Source organism: Anas acuta, chromosome 14, assembly GCF_963932015.1.
Source record: "Anas acuta chromosome 14, bAnaAcu1.1, whole genome shotgun sequence".
NCBI lineage: Eukaryota > Metazoa > Chordata > Aves > Anseriformes > Anatidae > Anas > Anas acuta.
Window position 1 is genome coordinate 15,095,467 of NC_088992.1, and position 17,231 is coordinate 15,112,697.

General features: G+C 34.7%; 1 protein-coding gene across 1 annotated transcript in view; it reads right to left on the reverse strand.

The window, feature by feature from the left end:
* The window catches only part of DOCK2 (dedicator of cytokinesis 2), a 187,800-nt gene that overhangs the window by 26,778 nt on the left and 143,791 nt on the right, over positions 1-17,231 (reverse strand). The window contains exons 33-37 of the mRNA XM_068697859.1: positions 16,763-16,911; positions 8,389-8,474; positions 3,878-4,034; positions 2,707-2,747; positions 608-698 (exon numbers count right to left, since the gene is read on the reverse strand). Coding sequence (XP_068553960.1) covers positions 608-698; positions 2,707-2,747; positions 3,878-4,034; positions 8,389-8,474; positions 16,763-16,911 — 524 coding nt within the window. The remainder of the gene's footprint in view (positions 1-607; positions 699-2,706; positions 2,748-3,877; positions 4,035-8,388; positions 8,475-16,762; positions 16,912-17,231) is intronic.

The window sequence follows — 17,231 nt, forward strand, 5'->3', positions numbered from 1 at the left end:
TCTGCACAAAAAGAAATTCCACAAGAAATCTTAAATTTATGTTCAAAAAACTTTAAATTTTGAATTTTCCTTTGAAATGGAAATGCTTCTTACTGATCATCTCTACTGAAAACATCAGTTACAACGAGAATAAATACTAGCTGTAGAGAAAATAATTAGCAACTATGAAAGAAAGGAGGCATAATTTGTCACTGTGGTACATACTATTTAAAATTGCAAGTCAGGTGTCCCCCTGTGATAACTTGAAAAAGTGTTTAATTCTTATAATTGCTATATTTGGAACAGCAAGAAAGTAGTAAAATGAAAAACACAAGGAAGCTAAATAGCTTCAGAACTTGCACACACTCTTTTCACTTTAAAAATATTTTTGCCATAATATTTAGTTTTACCAACACGTGACATTGAATCATTTATTGAAAGTAAAATTTCAACAATTAACGTTTTGGTGTTTTTTGACCTATGACAGTATTTGAAAGTAGAAACTTGAGCACTCCTGAGGAAAGAAAATAATATACAGTGTATTGGAAATTAAGACAAACACTGTTTTTATTTGTAAATTTTAAAAATGCAAAAGCTTAATTATATATTGAGTTTAGGAAAATCGAACCTTCAAGAGCCATGTATGGAGCAGAAGGGTATAGGCAGCTTCTGTGTAATTCTCACAGTCTAAATGAAGATCTCGTAATTTATACAAATATCTGTTAGAGGAGAGAACAAGAGTTAGTCCAGATAGTAACCTGACTCGAATTCTAAGTATCAAAAATATTCTAGATAACCTCTAGATAATGGAAACCTGAAAGATGTCATGCAGTCACTACCCAAAGGGGCTTCAAGAGTGCTCCGAAAGAGGCTAATGTCTGCACATTTTTTTCAGACTTTTTTGTCCTCTTTGTATACTGAAACATTTTGAACAAAAGGAGGGGAAAGAGCTAACCTCTTTGTGAGAACTAAGAACTCCACTTCTGGGAGGAAGAAGTGCTTTGGCTTGAGGTCTACATCAGACCTCTGTGCCCATTATTTCTGGACTGTTATTGTTAGTTTTGGACTCCTCACTACAAAAGGGCTACTTTTGTGTATAAATGTATATAATAAAGTGCAAAAGGCTGGTGAAGGGACTAGAAAACAAAGACTTACTAGGAGCAGCTGAGGGAACTGGGGTTATTTAGGCTGGACAAAAGGAGGCTAAGGGAACACCTCACTGCTCTCTACAACCACCTGAAAGGAAGTTGTTGGTCTCTTTTTTGAGGTGACAAGTGATAGGACATGAGGCAATGTTGCCTCAAGCTGTGACAGAGGATGTTTAAACTGGATATCAGGAAGAATTTCTTCACAGAAATGGTGATCAATCATTGGGAAAGGCCGCCCAGGGGAGTGGTGGAGACCCTATCCCTGGGTGTATTTAAATGATGCCTGGATGTGGCACTAAGGGACATAGTTTAGTGATGGGAATTGGTATGTCAGGTTCATGGTTGGGTTTGATGATCTTCAAGGTATTTTCCAACCCAGATGATTCTATGATTCAATAATAAAAAGAGCTGCCTTTCACTGTAGCAGTTTTTGATTGCATATAAATACATTGCACATAAATAGATGAAAGCACAATGATTAAAAAAATGGTAAAGAATAAAAAAGGAAAATGCATGTTGAGAAAGATAAAGCAGGTCCCTGTACAACTTGGCAAGGTGGTAAGGGCAGAATATCTGTTTTATATTGGCAGTGTTCTTGATCCCTACAGCAGCATTGCTGCTATCATCCCAACCAATGCCTACCACGGGACTTAAGTCACACCTCTTCCACCAGCCAGAGAGGAAAAAAAACAAACAAAAAACCAAACAACCTTCCACACTCTCGCACAACAGGCGTTTTGACACAGGAACTGTCATACCTTGTCGAAGCAATACAAGGTGTTACTATTCCCAGTTGTTGATGCTACTTAAAATATGCCCCCCTCAGCAACGTCCCATAGGGAGCATTGTTTCGTTCCCATCCACTCCAGTTCATAGCTCCATACTTAGCTGTGAAGCACCTTCAATGCTCATCCCAGCTGGGATTCTGGTCTTTGCACTACAGTAGCTAAGGGGGAGGAGATTGTGCTGATTTTGTAGAATGAACAGAGAGGCAGGAAACTGAGCACTTAAACAGCAAGATTTGCTGTAGCTCATGTGCAAAACCCTTGGGGACAGTAAGAGGCTATGTCATGCAAAAAATAATTTGCCAGTATAGCTATAGCTCTTAGAGAAAAATGTTTTACCAGTAATTCTGCATTACATGTGGTGTTGCATATTTAAAGAGACTTGGCAGACTGCACAATTCTAGAGAACTTGTTTTTTCGTGCCATTCTAAATGTATGATACACCTTCCATCAAACCTCAGGTCTAACTACATTTTCTTTATTTAAAACAATAGACAATGAATGTTGAGTGATTTGGATCAGCTAGAAGTTCATGCTTGGAGAAAAAATGCTGCCAATGAATACATTTAATGAACACCAAATTGCTGAGGGCTAGACAAAAAATAGATTAAAAATATAAATGAGACCAGGGCTACAACAGAGTCATTGTGGATAGTAAACTACCATTAAGGAACAGAAATTCAAGTACAGTGATAAAATGATAATAATAATAATATATAATAATAGTATAAGATAATATATAAGAGAACATTATTGCCATCTCCAAAGCAGACCAAACAGAGCAGCAACCATACCTGATATACATCCCTTCACGGTTAATGTCCTTGTAGAAGTTCTAGAGACACAAACATTTAAAAGTTATTTCCTAATCTCTCTTATTAAAGCACAAGATATGAATATTTTGCTTAGGTTTTGCTTTTCTTGCTAATATGAGAGTACAAGAGACACATTATATACAAACTATCTTAAGCTTAAGCCTGGCACTACTGCTGCTTCAATTAATATTATAATTAGTTATTAGTACTTGTTTTTATTACAAATTAATAATATATGTACACTTCTTCCAGTTCATTAATGAAATCATCAGTGAATGTTTTCCTGTTGGAGAAGAAGATAATATCATTATCCAAAAGCATTAATATTACAAACTACATGCTCTGGCTACACTTGGTAGCCATTACAGAAGCTGGTATTTATTGATATTTATGCAAGCAACATTATTGTGCAATGTCTGTAAAGTGGCTCATTACAGGCGTAAGTCCGTTTTTATCAGCATAACACTTTAGCATGTATTTGAGGTGCCTGGCTGTGCAAAACATCACAAAGATTGCCTCCTTAAGAACTGCAGAAATGTATACCATCTTGCACAGTGATTATTAAGGAACTGTGAGTCTGCACATGTATATATGCATCATGTTCTCTTTTCCACCTTTAAAGCTGATAAATGTTCATTTTCTGCTTAGAGTAAACTTCCTGGTGGAGGAATATCTGTATGTGATGTTCTCACTATGAAATAGTAATAGAACAAAAGATGGGGTGGCCTACAACTAGATAAGAGACTTAAATATCTTCAGCACCTTACTGCAGGTGTATCTTGCATGCTTCTTCCCCAGATTTAAAAAACAGAATTGCTGAGCTGCTAAAGCAAAAAGCAGGTAAGTTCCTTGTGCTGTTCCAAAACTTCACTTTGCAAATACCCACTGTTACACTAAGCCTATCAACAGGTAAAGGTGTGTAAGTAGTGTACTTCATTATTTATTCACAGAATAAAAGTGGATAAAACATGCAATATTGAAGAACTGAATGGACATTGCATGTTTATGCATATATCCATGCAAATGAATAAAACAAGTTTGAATCATTATTTGAGCACTGTAGACCAGTCCCTTCTCCACAAAGATTTACTTTCACCTTTGGTAACTGGATTATGAAATTCTCATACAAGAATTACAAGAGAGAACATACCAGCAAGTTTACAGTGCAGCTCATGCGATTGTCCTTGCTTTCATCATTCATCACAGTTCGGTAATCTAGCAGCTTCTCCAGGAGACCTTTAACTAGGTTGACAAAGCTTTCAACCAAGTTAAAAATGCCAGGATACTGACTTGCACACTCTGTAAGACTGCAAACACAAACAAAATGATTTTAGAGTACTGTCAAAATCAGCAGCCCATCAGCTGAAACTATGTTTGGACATGAAGGCAAACATAGCATTAGAGCTACAGTAACTGCAGACTGCATGGTAAATTCCCTTTGTGGGCTGATAATTTAGGCATCCAGAGTCATACAAGATGATATATATGTATTCATTTTTCCTGTCCAACAATTACTGCAAATTCAAGGCAATACTCACAATTCTAGAATCAAATAAAATTGCACCTGTGGTATAACATGAATTCAGTTCTCTTCCGTGCCATGCTATGGAAATAAAGATTAGACTTCACTTTCCTTGGTTACCATGCACAATAAAATACAATCATTTTTTCCTTCTCTTGGTATGGTTATGTGTCAGTAGAAAGTTTGAATCAACAAATTTTAAGTCTAAAAAGACATCCACTAACCAGACCCTACCAAAGCAATTTGCCCTTTAGAAATAAGCAAAAGCAAACAAAATTTCTGTGGGTTCAAAAATGCAGTTAGTCACCTTTTGATAAAAACTACAGGAAAGTCAGTTTTATACAATATCAGCAGATTCCTACTTACATTAACAAAATATTAGCATATGCTGTTCCTATTAAGTACTGGACTGATTTAAGAGTATATATAATTACAAGTGTAGCTATTGCCCTATATGTGTGTGTGCATATATATATTTATGTATGCACAAAAGTAATTACTTGTATATCAGGCAAATATAATAACATATCAAAATCACCATGCAACTTGTAGGAAAATGGTAGGAACAAGATAGCAATTGCAAAACCCACCCTGAAACTATTCTGTGTGCTAAAGTTGAGCGGTTTCAAGAATATATTATTCATAATTCCTGGCCTCTTAGTTTTTTCTCAATCTGTATGCAAATTCACTTAATAATTTATGATTAATTTTTAAAGAAATACTCAGTTTTTAACTTTCATTATACGATTTTTAGTTTTAATTAATCACAAAAATAAGTTTCTACTCCTCAGAATCACATTAACTTTCTTCAGAAACTTCATATTCATAATATCTTTGACTGCAAAGAAACCCTCCAAGCTTGGGCCTAGACTGGGGTCTCAGCAAAGTACTCAGTCTCAAAGTTCTCACTCAGAATAAAAACACAACTAATGTTTATTCCTATCCAAAGGGAAAGTCCAAAGGTTGAAAATAGAGTTGTTGTTTTTTTTTTTTTTTCCCGAAACAGAGTGTGTGGACATGTGCCTGAAAGAACATTTAAGAACATTTATATTGTACAAGATGTGAGAGATAAAGGATAACAGCCTGAAGAAATAACTGAAATAATTAAATTACTGAAACATGGCTTTTGATATTAAGCATACAGCAAACTTAACTGTGTTTAACTGGATGTTAAATATTAAATGATCTGAAGACTTGACAACCAATAAAATATGCTGGAGCATGTTAAATGGTATTTGTGGAAAAGAAAGTAAGAAGGCCTCAGATTTATAGAGAAGACTGGAATACTACACAGGACGAATTATTTTACGTATGTACATATTAGAAACGGGATAAAATGCTAACAAGGGCAAGTACAGTCACCTACATTAGTAACTAAAACAAGTCAGGATTCATTATCTGAGCCCGAGGAGAAGAGGTTCAGCACAACTTGCATTCATAAAGCTTGATTCTCCTCCGTTTCCTGCAATGGGGTAGCCTTGTCTACTGTGCTAATTAACAATGCCTTCTCATCTGTTCTATATTATCCCAGCTGTTGTCTGAGACAGCAGAGGACATAATTCTGTCATAGTGCATGCTAGAATTTAGAACTATGTACAACAATAAGGATTGCTGTTTAGATTTCTGCTGACCCTGTTTAATTTGATAGGCATTGGCAAGTTCACAGCAACCAACTAGTGTGGGTAAGTGCTGGTTGCACAGATAAGCACCAGAATACAGCTATTGGCTCACGTAAATATCTGCATTTAGGTGACAACTGGAACTGTGCACAGTTACAGGAAATTAGATGATGAAAATGAGACCAAAGGAAAAAATCTGGAGTACAACTTAACTGTGTTAGTTATAATAGTTAAAATTTTAATAGTTAAAATTTAACTATTCAGTCAGGACAGGCAGATGGGGACAGAGGGCTGAAGAAAGTGTGAAGGAAGGAAAATTAAAATGACTGGAGATAACAGGGTCCTACGGCAGACAGGTCACCAGCCTCTGTTTCAACTATCCCTCTACATACATCATTAGAGCACTTCAAGGATGAAACAAAAAATCTGAAGATAATATGAAGTGACATCTTTAAGAGTTGGAAATCTTTAAGTGTCTTGATGTATTGTAGAGTATGAGAGAGTACAGAGAAAAAATTACAGTAAAAATGTTAAAAGGTAAGTCAAAGGGAAAGAAAGGTACCCTAGAAAACCAGGAAGATCAAACATTATGTAGGATATCTGGTGAGACAAATCAACTGCATTGCTGCAAGATGGGGTTTATCTGGATAGGTATTCTCTAGAAAAATAATCAAAAGCAAGAGTAAACTGAAAAGATTGCAAACAATGTTACACAGCTCAAAAAAATGATCTAATTGTCAATTGTGTCTTATATATGAGAATGAAGGAATATTTTTCTCTTAGTGTGTCTTACATCTCGGTTTGAATACATTCTCCAGCTTTAAGGTAGCGTAGTATTTCAAAACAGCTGTAAAGATTTTAGGAATGTGCAGAAAACATGGTATATGATAAATTGAAATATTGGGGCTGTTAACCCTAAAGAGAAGAGTAAAGGAAAGTTGACAGCAGCCTTCCATTCTTTTAAAATCTTCTATGAAGAAAAACAGAATAAATGATTCGTTATGTGGATAAAACAAGAAATAACTGGCTTAAACTGAGGCAAGGAAGATTTAGTATAGATGTTTGGAAGAAAACTTACTAGCAGCGAGGAAACCTAAGCACTGCAATAAATGCTCACTGTGTCTACTGAATCTCCAGTATTAGAGATGATGAATTGTACTGACAGTTTAGGCAGGCAGCATAGTTCAGCCTTTGTAGCAGTGCAACTGAGAAAACTATCTACTTTCAGGTCTCTTCTAGGTCATACCAAGAGCTAGTCTGAGTAACTCCTAAGACTGGTAGCCAAACAGTAAACATTCAAAGATGAAACAACAGTTTATTGCTCTCAGTTTACATAGGCATTGCATAATAGGAAGTGAAAATGACATTTTTAAGACTTCATCTTTCCTTGCTAACATATAAGTTTCAATGAAGTTTTCTGTAACTTAAGAAGTGTTAGTACTGTTTTCAAGCCTGCCTTTCTATACTTCGTCTGTCTCATCATAGGAGGGAAGCTAAACTAACCAATATTTAAATGGTGTTTGACTCAAATGGTATTTGATTTAAATGGGGATTCTAATTAGAATATAATTAAATATTATTTACATAGTATTTACACATTAATTGTTCATATAATAGAGTATTCTTTACAAGATTATGTTTTCCTTAAATACAGATTTTTTCTATTGTGGCATACATAGGGATTTCATGCTTCACATGAACTGGGATGCAATTTGCAAAGACTGCTACGCCCCCACACAAAAATACAATACATACAAAGTAGCAGGCTGTGAGAGCATCAAAAACACACAGTCAATGCTACAATGCCTATGACTAGTTTCTGATGTAGCAGAAGTGCTATAGCGCTTTTAAACTTAATAACTAGTTAGGTCATTGGTGCTTGAAAAAGCATGTGAGGAGTTATATTTTTCTCACTGCTACAGACTGTAAGTCACAAAGCCAAGAACAGTCTCAGAGGTAGGCACAAAGGTACCACCACTGTCCAGCAAATTGCACATGCCCCTGCCTCTAATGAAGACGCAGCTACAATGTGTGAGAATAAAAACGTAGATGGCCAAGCCAATGAGGAGGTGCTATATCAGCTTTTAGAACTTCTTCAAAACATTTTTATTAAATCATATCCCTTTACAATACCTAGACATTGAGAAAGCAAGACAGACTGTTCAAAATGCTCTTTTCTTATTAGTGTGACATAAAAACAAGGAAGGCTTCAATCAAAAATGGGGAAAGTAAAAAGTTTGGATTATCTTTGCTTTGAAGTTGGGTAGAGAAAGTAAAGTCAAGTATAATTTCTTCATAACATTGGTGAACACAAAGTACTGAAAAACAATTATGCAAACAGTTTCAATGGGCAAAACTACAATGCAAACCAGGTTTACTGAAACAGTATGCTATTTCTAGTCCCTTGACGGAAAAAAAACTTCTTAGTTTTGACTTCATTATAAAGAAATTCACCAATTTGAGAAGATGGAACAATAAGATAACAAATCCTGAAGACATTCTCTGTCATCTACTACTTACATTGACTCAAACAACTGCATGTAGTGTTCATCTCCACGTCCTCCTTCCACCTCATGGTCCAACTTCAAAATGATTTCATTTTCAAACTAAGAAAGAAAAAAATCAAAACTGAGCAAGTATCTGGAGATGAAACACATTGCAAATTGGTATCAGAAGAATATATTTATGTAGCTATATCAGATATCTGGAAACTAATGGTAACTTGCAAAACTGTTGTTACAAGTATGTATGTATTCAAGTTGTCAGTACTGATGGCTTGGCACCTCTTCAGTGTCATTAACTCCAACAAAATCTCTGGAGAGGTTAGCAATACTCCATTACCTCTTAAATAAACAGAAGTACATGTCAGATTATATTTCAACCCAGCACTTTGCAGGTTCACACTTGAATTACATAAAGGCTTAAAAATGCCATTGTGTTGTTGCGATATGAATATAAAATTATGATTTGTCACTTCAAAGCACTTGCAATACTTTACACACAGGAAATTGCCTTATCATTTTGAAAGGGTTAATCCAATCTAACATGTTCAGATGATATTTGTAATTACTTTTTCAGGCTTTACCATATTTTATGCAGACTGCATTCAAGCCCAGGTAATGAAAACCATAGAAACTACATTACATTCATATAGTATGTGTGTGTGTTTGTTTTTTCCCCTCTCCAAGTACATTACTAAAACATTAGGATATGCATGCTCAAAAATGTTATTGCAAAGTTATACAGAGATACAAAAGATGATTTATTTATTTGTTTATTACATATAAAATGAAAAATACCAAGGTATTTTTTATTTGTTTATTTAAAATAATTGATGTCAATTGTCAATGTACTGGGAGATGGTTTCAAGAAAAATATACCCCCATTAATACACTCTGGTGTAGACCCATGCATTTTGGACCAAATTACTGGGTGTACTGGCCTACTGGTGTCCTTCAGACATGATCTAAAACAATTCAGAAAAACATGAAGTGCTCCAAAGAACTGATTTAAAAATAACATGTTAACTGTGGAAAACAGAAGACTAATTAAAAGTGATGTAATATAGAAATACTACATGGCAGAAGATAATTTAGTTCAATAAACTTAGCAAAAAGAAATGACATGAAAGTGTTGCAGGCTTTAAAATAAATAATGATAATAAAAATCACTAAAAGGCAGTCAGTCCATTTGCATAATTTCTCCCAAGCTTCAAATATTGTCCTGTAAAGAAACTGATATATTTTTGCACCTTCAGGCTGGAAACCCAGCACAAATAATAACTATATCACCAAAGGAAATCCCCTTCAAGGCAGAACCATTCTTCTATTAACCAATTTCTAACTAGCTCTAACTACAAAGGCAATACCTTTTATACTCTCTGGTTACCTAAGTTGGTTTGACCTTGTTCTGTGCTTAGCCTTCACTGAATACCTTCATTGCTTCTAAGCCCCTTTTCTGACTTTTCTTTGACTCTTCATTCTTTGACATCTTTTTGGCTTGTTATATTAAAGCCTGAGAATTTATAAAAGCATTTCAAGATTCATCACCTTGATTCATAGGCTGTACTTTCAGCAATGCTGAAAGTCTGCATATACCAATTCACTAGACTGCCATTTCATTTGGCCCTCTGAAAGGAAGTGCAATAGATGAATCTCAATGTCTTACTGCAGCTAAGTCATTTCTTGTTCTTACAATTCAACAATCCAACTAATTGTATGTTCCGGTATAATATGAGAAATCAACTTGATATAGATTTGTAAAGGAATTGCACAATTGGAGAATAAAAAATTTATAATGTTTTTGAAACACTCCTAAAAACTTGATGTGGCTTCGATTGTCTGTTTTTGATCTTGACACAGTCACCATGTCTCATTCCACATCCCCATATTTTACCTAAAATTTTTGAATATCATATGAATAGATTACTTAGATCTGGCAAATATTATATTCATTTTTTGTTTCTAATATTTTGTGTAGGTATTGTACATGTTGTATTGTTAAATACAGTGTGTTAAGATAGCAGAAAGGAAGACTGCTCATTTACGTTGTCTGTTCTATTGCCCTATGAGTCAACTAGAGATAAAAAAAACAAAGATAGCTAGTGCTCTGAGAGTAAGCATGCAAGATCAGATGTGAAATTTCTCCTAAAGATGTAGCACAGGAAAGACAAGAATGCAGAAGAGCACAGATTAGAAGACATTTGAGAGAAGCCATGAGCTCATTTGAAGCAGAAAGCACATCTAAAAAAGACTTCTCTTGGTACTAAAGAAATTTTTGCGTTCTAGTAAAATTTAGCCTCAGATATAAGAAGCCTTTGGTGTCCCTTCACATAGCATTTTCAAGAAAAATGAGAAAAATCTACCACAAAGTTCTAGACAAGACATTAACCCATCAAGACGCATAGAAAAACAAACAGACAAACAAAACTTACAAAATTAGAACTATATTGAAATCAATCTCTGTTGCTCTATGTAGATAAAGTGATAACGTTGTGTCAGAGAATTCACTACTGTGCTGACACAGAAAATAATTCACGAATAAGATTTTTGGCATATAAATAATTCTGTGTTGTCCCAGTATTTCAGTGTAATTGAAAGCTTTGACAGATGAGGATCCAGATCATCCCTTAAGAGAACTGGGAGCTTTTCATGGTAGAGAAAAATACACAGCAATTTGAGGACAAGACAGTATTAACACAAAACATCCAATGTTTTACATGTGATGCTGCTATCAGATGACCACAATGCTAGATATTTTTCCTCACTTAAATATATCATCATCAAAACATTCAATTCTTGCCAAAGTAGCTAAGCCCAAGGCTTAGCAATCATGATAGCCAAGTATTCCCAGTTTTTTCTCCATAATATTATGTGTCCTTCATTTTTTGTCCTGAGATTCAGTTGAATGGGACCAGCTAATAGCAAAGATCATTTATTTCAGAAAATAATCCAATCAAGTGATTTTGCCCTTAAAATCAAGATGTAAGAATGTGTTAAAATAACACCTTAAAAAAAGAAAGAGACATATAAGCTACATAGTATGTAAAAATCTCTACTGGAACATCCTTAGAACTGCCCCTGAGGGCAACATAAGAAAATCCATTCTATTCACATTTATTTTAAAGCTAATGAAAAAGTATTACATGCTCACTACCTATTTACTGTAAAAAAATTCTCAGGTTTCCTTTCCTCACAATATAATCCCATACTGAGACAGTAGAACTAGCAGGATTACTCAACCTGTATTCATCAAAATGACAGCAAGAAGCCATGCATCCAGCCTGAGATCTGCTAGGTCATCCTGATTCTGCAAACTGCTGTGGGGACAGAAGACTGGTTGTTGCTTCTCTCAAGGAGCTTTGAAAGAATGTCTTGAGTAGACTGACTTCTACATTCATTACACAAAAAGCAAAAAATGAAGAACAGAAAATTAGGCTACACTCCTTTTTCGCTAAGGGGAGTGTGGGGGAAGGAGCAATTTCACTACATATTTATCAGACCAAAGAAAACCAACAAAGTCACAGCTGCAAACACGTGAATCCAAAATTGTGCATACAGTACCCAACACAGCAACTGATAGATGTGCTTTAAATAGAAATATTTGAACACTTCACAAGGAGTTGATGTGATAACACAAGAACTTGGATACATGCTGTGTAGTACATGCTATATAATGCCGCTGACAGACAACTTTGCCAACTCAGTACCACATGAAGCATATTTTGAGATGACTGAGTACAAAAGTAATGTACTTACAAAAGTAATCACGAAAATATGAATATCATCATTTAAAATGCACTGTTTTATGAAACAGTTAAAATAGTGTGGAAGTCTGAATGAAGAAAGTAGAGGAAGGGGAAAACAGGATATATATTTCTATTTTTTATCAGTGAGACGCTTACATATAAAAAAGGTCATTGCTGAATGTGAATGTATGCAAACATGCATACTACGCATATGACAAACAGAAGTGTTAATAGCAGTATAGAATTAACTCCAGTAGAACTGAGCACCACATAGCCATCCAATATTTCAACAAAAGTTTTCAGCAAATATTTAATCTCTGTGGCATACTGAAAAGGAGACAATGCTTCCCAAAATAGTTAATGACTTCAGATCTCAGAGGCTTACTTAAGAGAATTACTTATCATAAGTTTTTCAGAGAAAATTGAAAATTGTTTACTGGAAACAGCAGTATCCTATTCTGATTTTCTGATTTAATCTGATTTAAGTAGAAAAGTATTACTACATTAGTACTCTTTCTGTATTTTTTTAAATAGGCGTATCAAATAAGAGGGAATCTTATTTATTCTTGAGAGGCCACAAAGAATTCTGGTTTGCCAGGAGAGCTAATATGCCATGATCCAGAACAATTATTTGTTCTCTCTGTCATTTGGAGGTTTTGCTACTCTAATAGTAGCTCTTTTCTGTAATTACAATCCAAATTAAAGATTGCCAGAGAAACAGTACATACCATACCAATACTAGAAAATAAAGAACTATCATTGAAATATAGCAGAGGTATAAAGAAACAGCACAGAAAGAAAATTTCTTTGGCTGGTCCAGGCTGAAAAAGTAGTTTAAAGGGCTCAGAATTCATTTGGTTGTGCTAGTGCCTATTTGTCTATTAGTATAGGTAACGCAGATACACAGCAGTTTGAGGACAAGGCAGTATAAACACAAAACATCCAATCCCGCCATTTTGTAGAGCTCATGTCTGTGGACTTACTGCAGTAATGCAGAAACCCGTGAATACAGTGCAAGTCAAGCACTGGTTAAAAATTATCCACCTTTAAATCTTTCCTAGTACTTATTCAGCAGGCAGGGTATTGATGACTGCTGTAAGAGGCAATAATTTCACAGATTCGGGACCTGAACAAAAACCTCTTTCTAAGCATCTTTCCTGCAGTTTCTCAACAAGCTGGAATAAAGGAGAAAAAAAAAAAAAAAAAAGCAGCTTGTTTCTTGAACCAAAATAAATAAAAAAGCTGGCAGAAATGTAGAAGAAAATTTTAATGAACCTGTGCCATAAAGGGATATTTCTCTTCTAACTTAAGTAGTGTGCTAGTGTGCCTACTTGTAATTGGTATTAACTAGGTTTTAAAACCACCTCTTATCTACCTACTAGACCAAAGAAATTCCTGCACCTTTGAACACACTTCCAAACCAACTACACAACGTCTCAATTTTTTCTACATAGATCTATCTGAAGCACCAAGCCATCTCAACTTGGTTTCTGATAGTGGAATGATCTCACATCCATCTGAAATCCTCGCATGTAATAAACTATCAAGAAATGAGAATAAGAAATATGGGTATTTAAAGCAATTATAAAGCACACGTCAGAGGAGCTTGTTGAAAACACGTTCACTAATTTATTAACGTTTCACAGATTTTATCTCAGAAAATCACATGATTTCAACATGCCATGTTGCTAAGAATAAACACTTATCCAATAAACGTATCAAAAAGTACGTAAGCCCAAGTACGCATCATTGGTCAGCATTATTTGCTCTTTTCAACCAAGATCAGGAAGGAAAGTAATTACAGAATACTTCCCCAGATGGCTTCAGCAATTGGTAGAAACCAAGGAAGATATTAAAGTGAAAATACCAAACACAAACAGAATGATTTATTTGAACGGAAATATAAACACGGATGAATTAATCTTTCCTAAGCCAAGCTAAAATCCGTAACATAACTTGAATCCACATTTATTTCAATGATAATTTCATTTACTCCAAAAAGAGCAATTTTGCCCCCTCACTTTTTTTTTTTTTTTTTTTTTTAAAGTAAGCTTCTTTTAGCTTCTAGCCTCAAATTATCAGTTAGATAGAATAGATGTAGTTTGCTTGATGATGTGCCTTGATGAGATGTACAACCTGATCTATCAAGGAAAGATGGGTAAAAATAATTTGGAGGATGGAATTCTTTTAACATCATGTGTCCAACCAATAACCAATAGGCAACTAACTTCCCTTTGTACATAAAAGAGATGATGTATCTGAAGGACTTATTCTATCCACTGACACCTAATGCAAGCTGAATAAATCACCTTTCTAAGACTCTCTGGTCTAATGACAGACAGAGCCTGGATGCCTACAATTAGATATGAATTTCTCCCTCCTTACATCTTTAAAAGTAAAATTGCAAGCTTAAATAATATATTAAATAAATTTGGGTGAACAGAAATTACGAAACCAAGAAGGATTGAGAAGAAAATGCCTTGGCATGCCATACGTCTACACATATGCTTAATTTAATGAAAGAGAGAGAGAGAGGAGGGGGGGGGGAGAGAGAGGGAGAGAGAGAGAGGAAGAGACAGAGAAGGAGGGAGAGATGGAGGAGGGAGAGAGCCATTCTTTAGATAACCAGATGTGGAATTTTGCTTTCTCTGGGATTAATTATTTTCTGGAAATAGTGAAAATAAATGAAACTACTGATAAGTTTAAATAACTTCATATCTTTACCTCATTTGTTGTGAACTTTTTGAAAAGAGTCTGATCAATAAACACACATATACTGTATACATAAAACAGGACACAGTCTCCTGAGCTAGTACCAACCTAACACATACATACACACAGAAAAGAGTGCTGTCGCACACATCTCAGCACAGTACCACAACTAATGAAATCAATATTTTGAGGAAAGCTTATTAAATGATGTGGCAGACAGCAGGCAAGCTCTAGTTCCACTGCCAGTATAGACAACGAGTAAAGATGTCTGTGTTTTTTTCTCCCCTCTCTCATCAGCAAAAAATGTTCAACACAATTTCGTTTTAACTGAAACTTCATCATACAGCAGAAATTTTAGAGAAATTGTTCTTAACTACCTCATCAATATAGTGGAGAGAAATACCACAATTCTTGACCAACTAAATCTGAAACAGATTATAATCCAATGACACTCCACAGTTAAATTATGAAATCATTGTAGTGTCATCTGATAAAACTATTCTTGCACTAATAAAATGAATGCTCCTGTTCCTCAGCACTGAAGAATTATCACTTGAAACTTATTTATATTAGCATTAGGAGCAATTTAAGTATCTAGCATCTGCCAGGCTCTTAAACTATTGTTCTTGCTAATCAGTCAGTTTGACTGATAAATTTCCATTATTTTTGGTCTGTACAAACCTCTATATCCCTCCCAAGAGATGAAGTATAAGGCAAGAAGCAGTAAAATATTTTTGAGAAGTCAAATGCAGAACTATTAGGACATGTATGGAACAGATGCAGAAATGCAAAGTAGTTTTTAATCTTGGCCCTGAATTCCAGAGCTTTGCACTCTGGAATACAGACCAAAATGCAATTCCATCTCCTGGTTTGTTCCACACTTAACTGACACAGAAATGCCCCACATGATTTAGAGTATTAAACATTAGCTTGGTGTAAGTGACATATTTATATCTACTTTCCTACAAATGTCCAAAATTATGACTTTTTGTTTGTCACTTACTGTTACACGGATTGTTCTGAATTCATTATTTGTGTAACTACAGAGCCTGAAGCTCCAAGTTAAAATTTACTGTGAAAGGCAGTGTGCAAACTCAGAAAAAAAAAAAAAAAAAAAAAAAAAAAAGAAATCGATGCCCAGAGTCTGCAGAGAACGGAAAAGTCAGCTAGGAAAGAAACTGACAGATGCTAACTGTCCAAATGCACATATTAAGCAGTGGAAAGAGATCTAGACCATGCTCCCAAGTGCCCTATTCCACCATCCTATTTCTTTTCTATCAAAAATATGCAATATTAGTGATTTTAAAATACTTTTTAAATATTCTTTTTTTTTTTTTTTTTTTTTTTTTTTTTCCCCTAAAATTCCTTTAGAAAACATTTTTGGAATGTCAGATCTTCACAAAGGTTATTTTTCACAAGGTATGTATTTTAAAAAGTTTATTTAAAAATCTAGTAATGTGCAATTCATTTAAAACTACTCACTGCAACTTCTGTCAGACACTCCTTATTAGGAATTTATTTTTTTTTTGTGTAAAAATCTATGTTCCAAACAGGAATCATGAAAAATTTAAACGAGAAGGGACCCTTGGAAATCATTTAATTCTACCTATTATTTAACAATGGACTGACTTCAATGTAATGTCTTGCCACTCAGGACATTCTTCGGTAAAATTTTGAAATTTCTGATGAAGATTCTCTAAACTCTCTGGGCTCTTGTCTAGTGCCTTATTGTTGTCATTATGTAAGAAGTTTTTCTCAATTCCAACTAATCCACTTTGGAAAGCTTCATCTGGCTTGTGCAAGAGCTCTTTCTTTTGTTCTCAATATTTTGAATTTTACTTTCTCCAAACAGAGAAACCCACAGAACAAATATTTTCCAGATATAAACTGACTACATGACATTTAAAAAAATATATATATTAAATTTGTAATTACCTTTTTGAATTCTCCTGTCCTTTGATATTCACACAGCATCATGTCAAAGAAAATTGGGATCGTGGCTTTTCGTAGTTCAACCTCTGGAATAAGTGTCATTTCCAGGATGGGTCCAACCATCCCCGGAATAAAGCAAATTTTATTCTGGCCTAAAATAAAATTACACATTAGATATTTGAGAGGAGAGGAAAAAAATGTTTAGGAAAAAAACATTTAAGGGCATGCAATCATTTAAAGCATTTTTTTTTTTCAATGCCTATGGTAATAACAGCCCCAGAACTTCAGAACTTCATCTGTACCCCTTTTCAAAAGATAAAAAAAAAGTTAATAAATATACCCTCATTCCAAGATGCCAGAATTCAATGCCAGAAATATAAATGTATGCCAGCTGAGTTGAGATTTTGTATGAACATTTTGTTTTTTTACCGGTAAACATCCTCTTTTAAATTCTTTGAGTAGAAAGTAATAA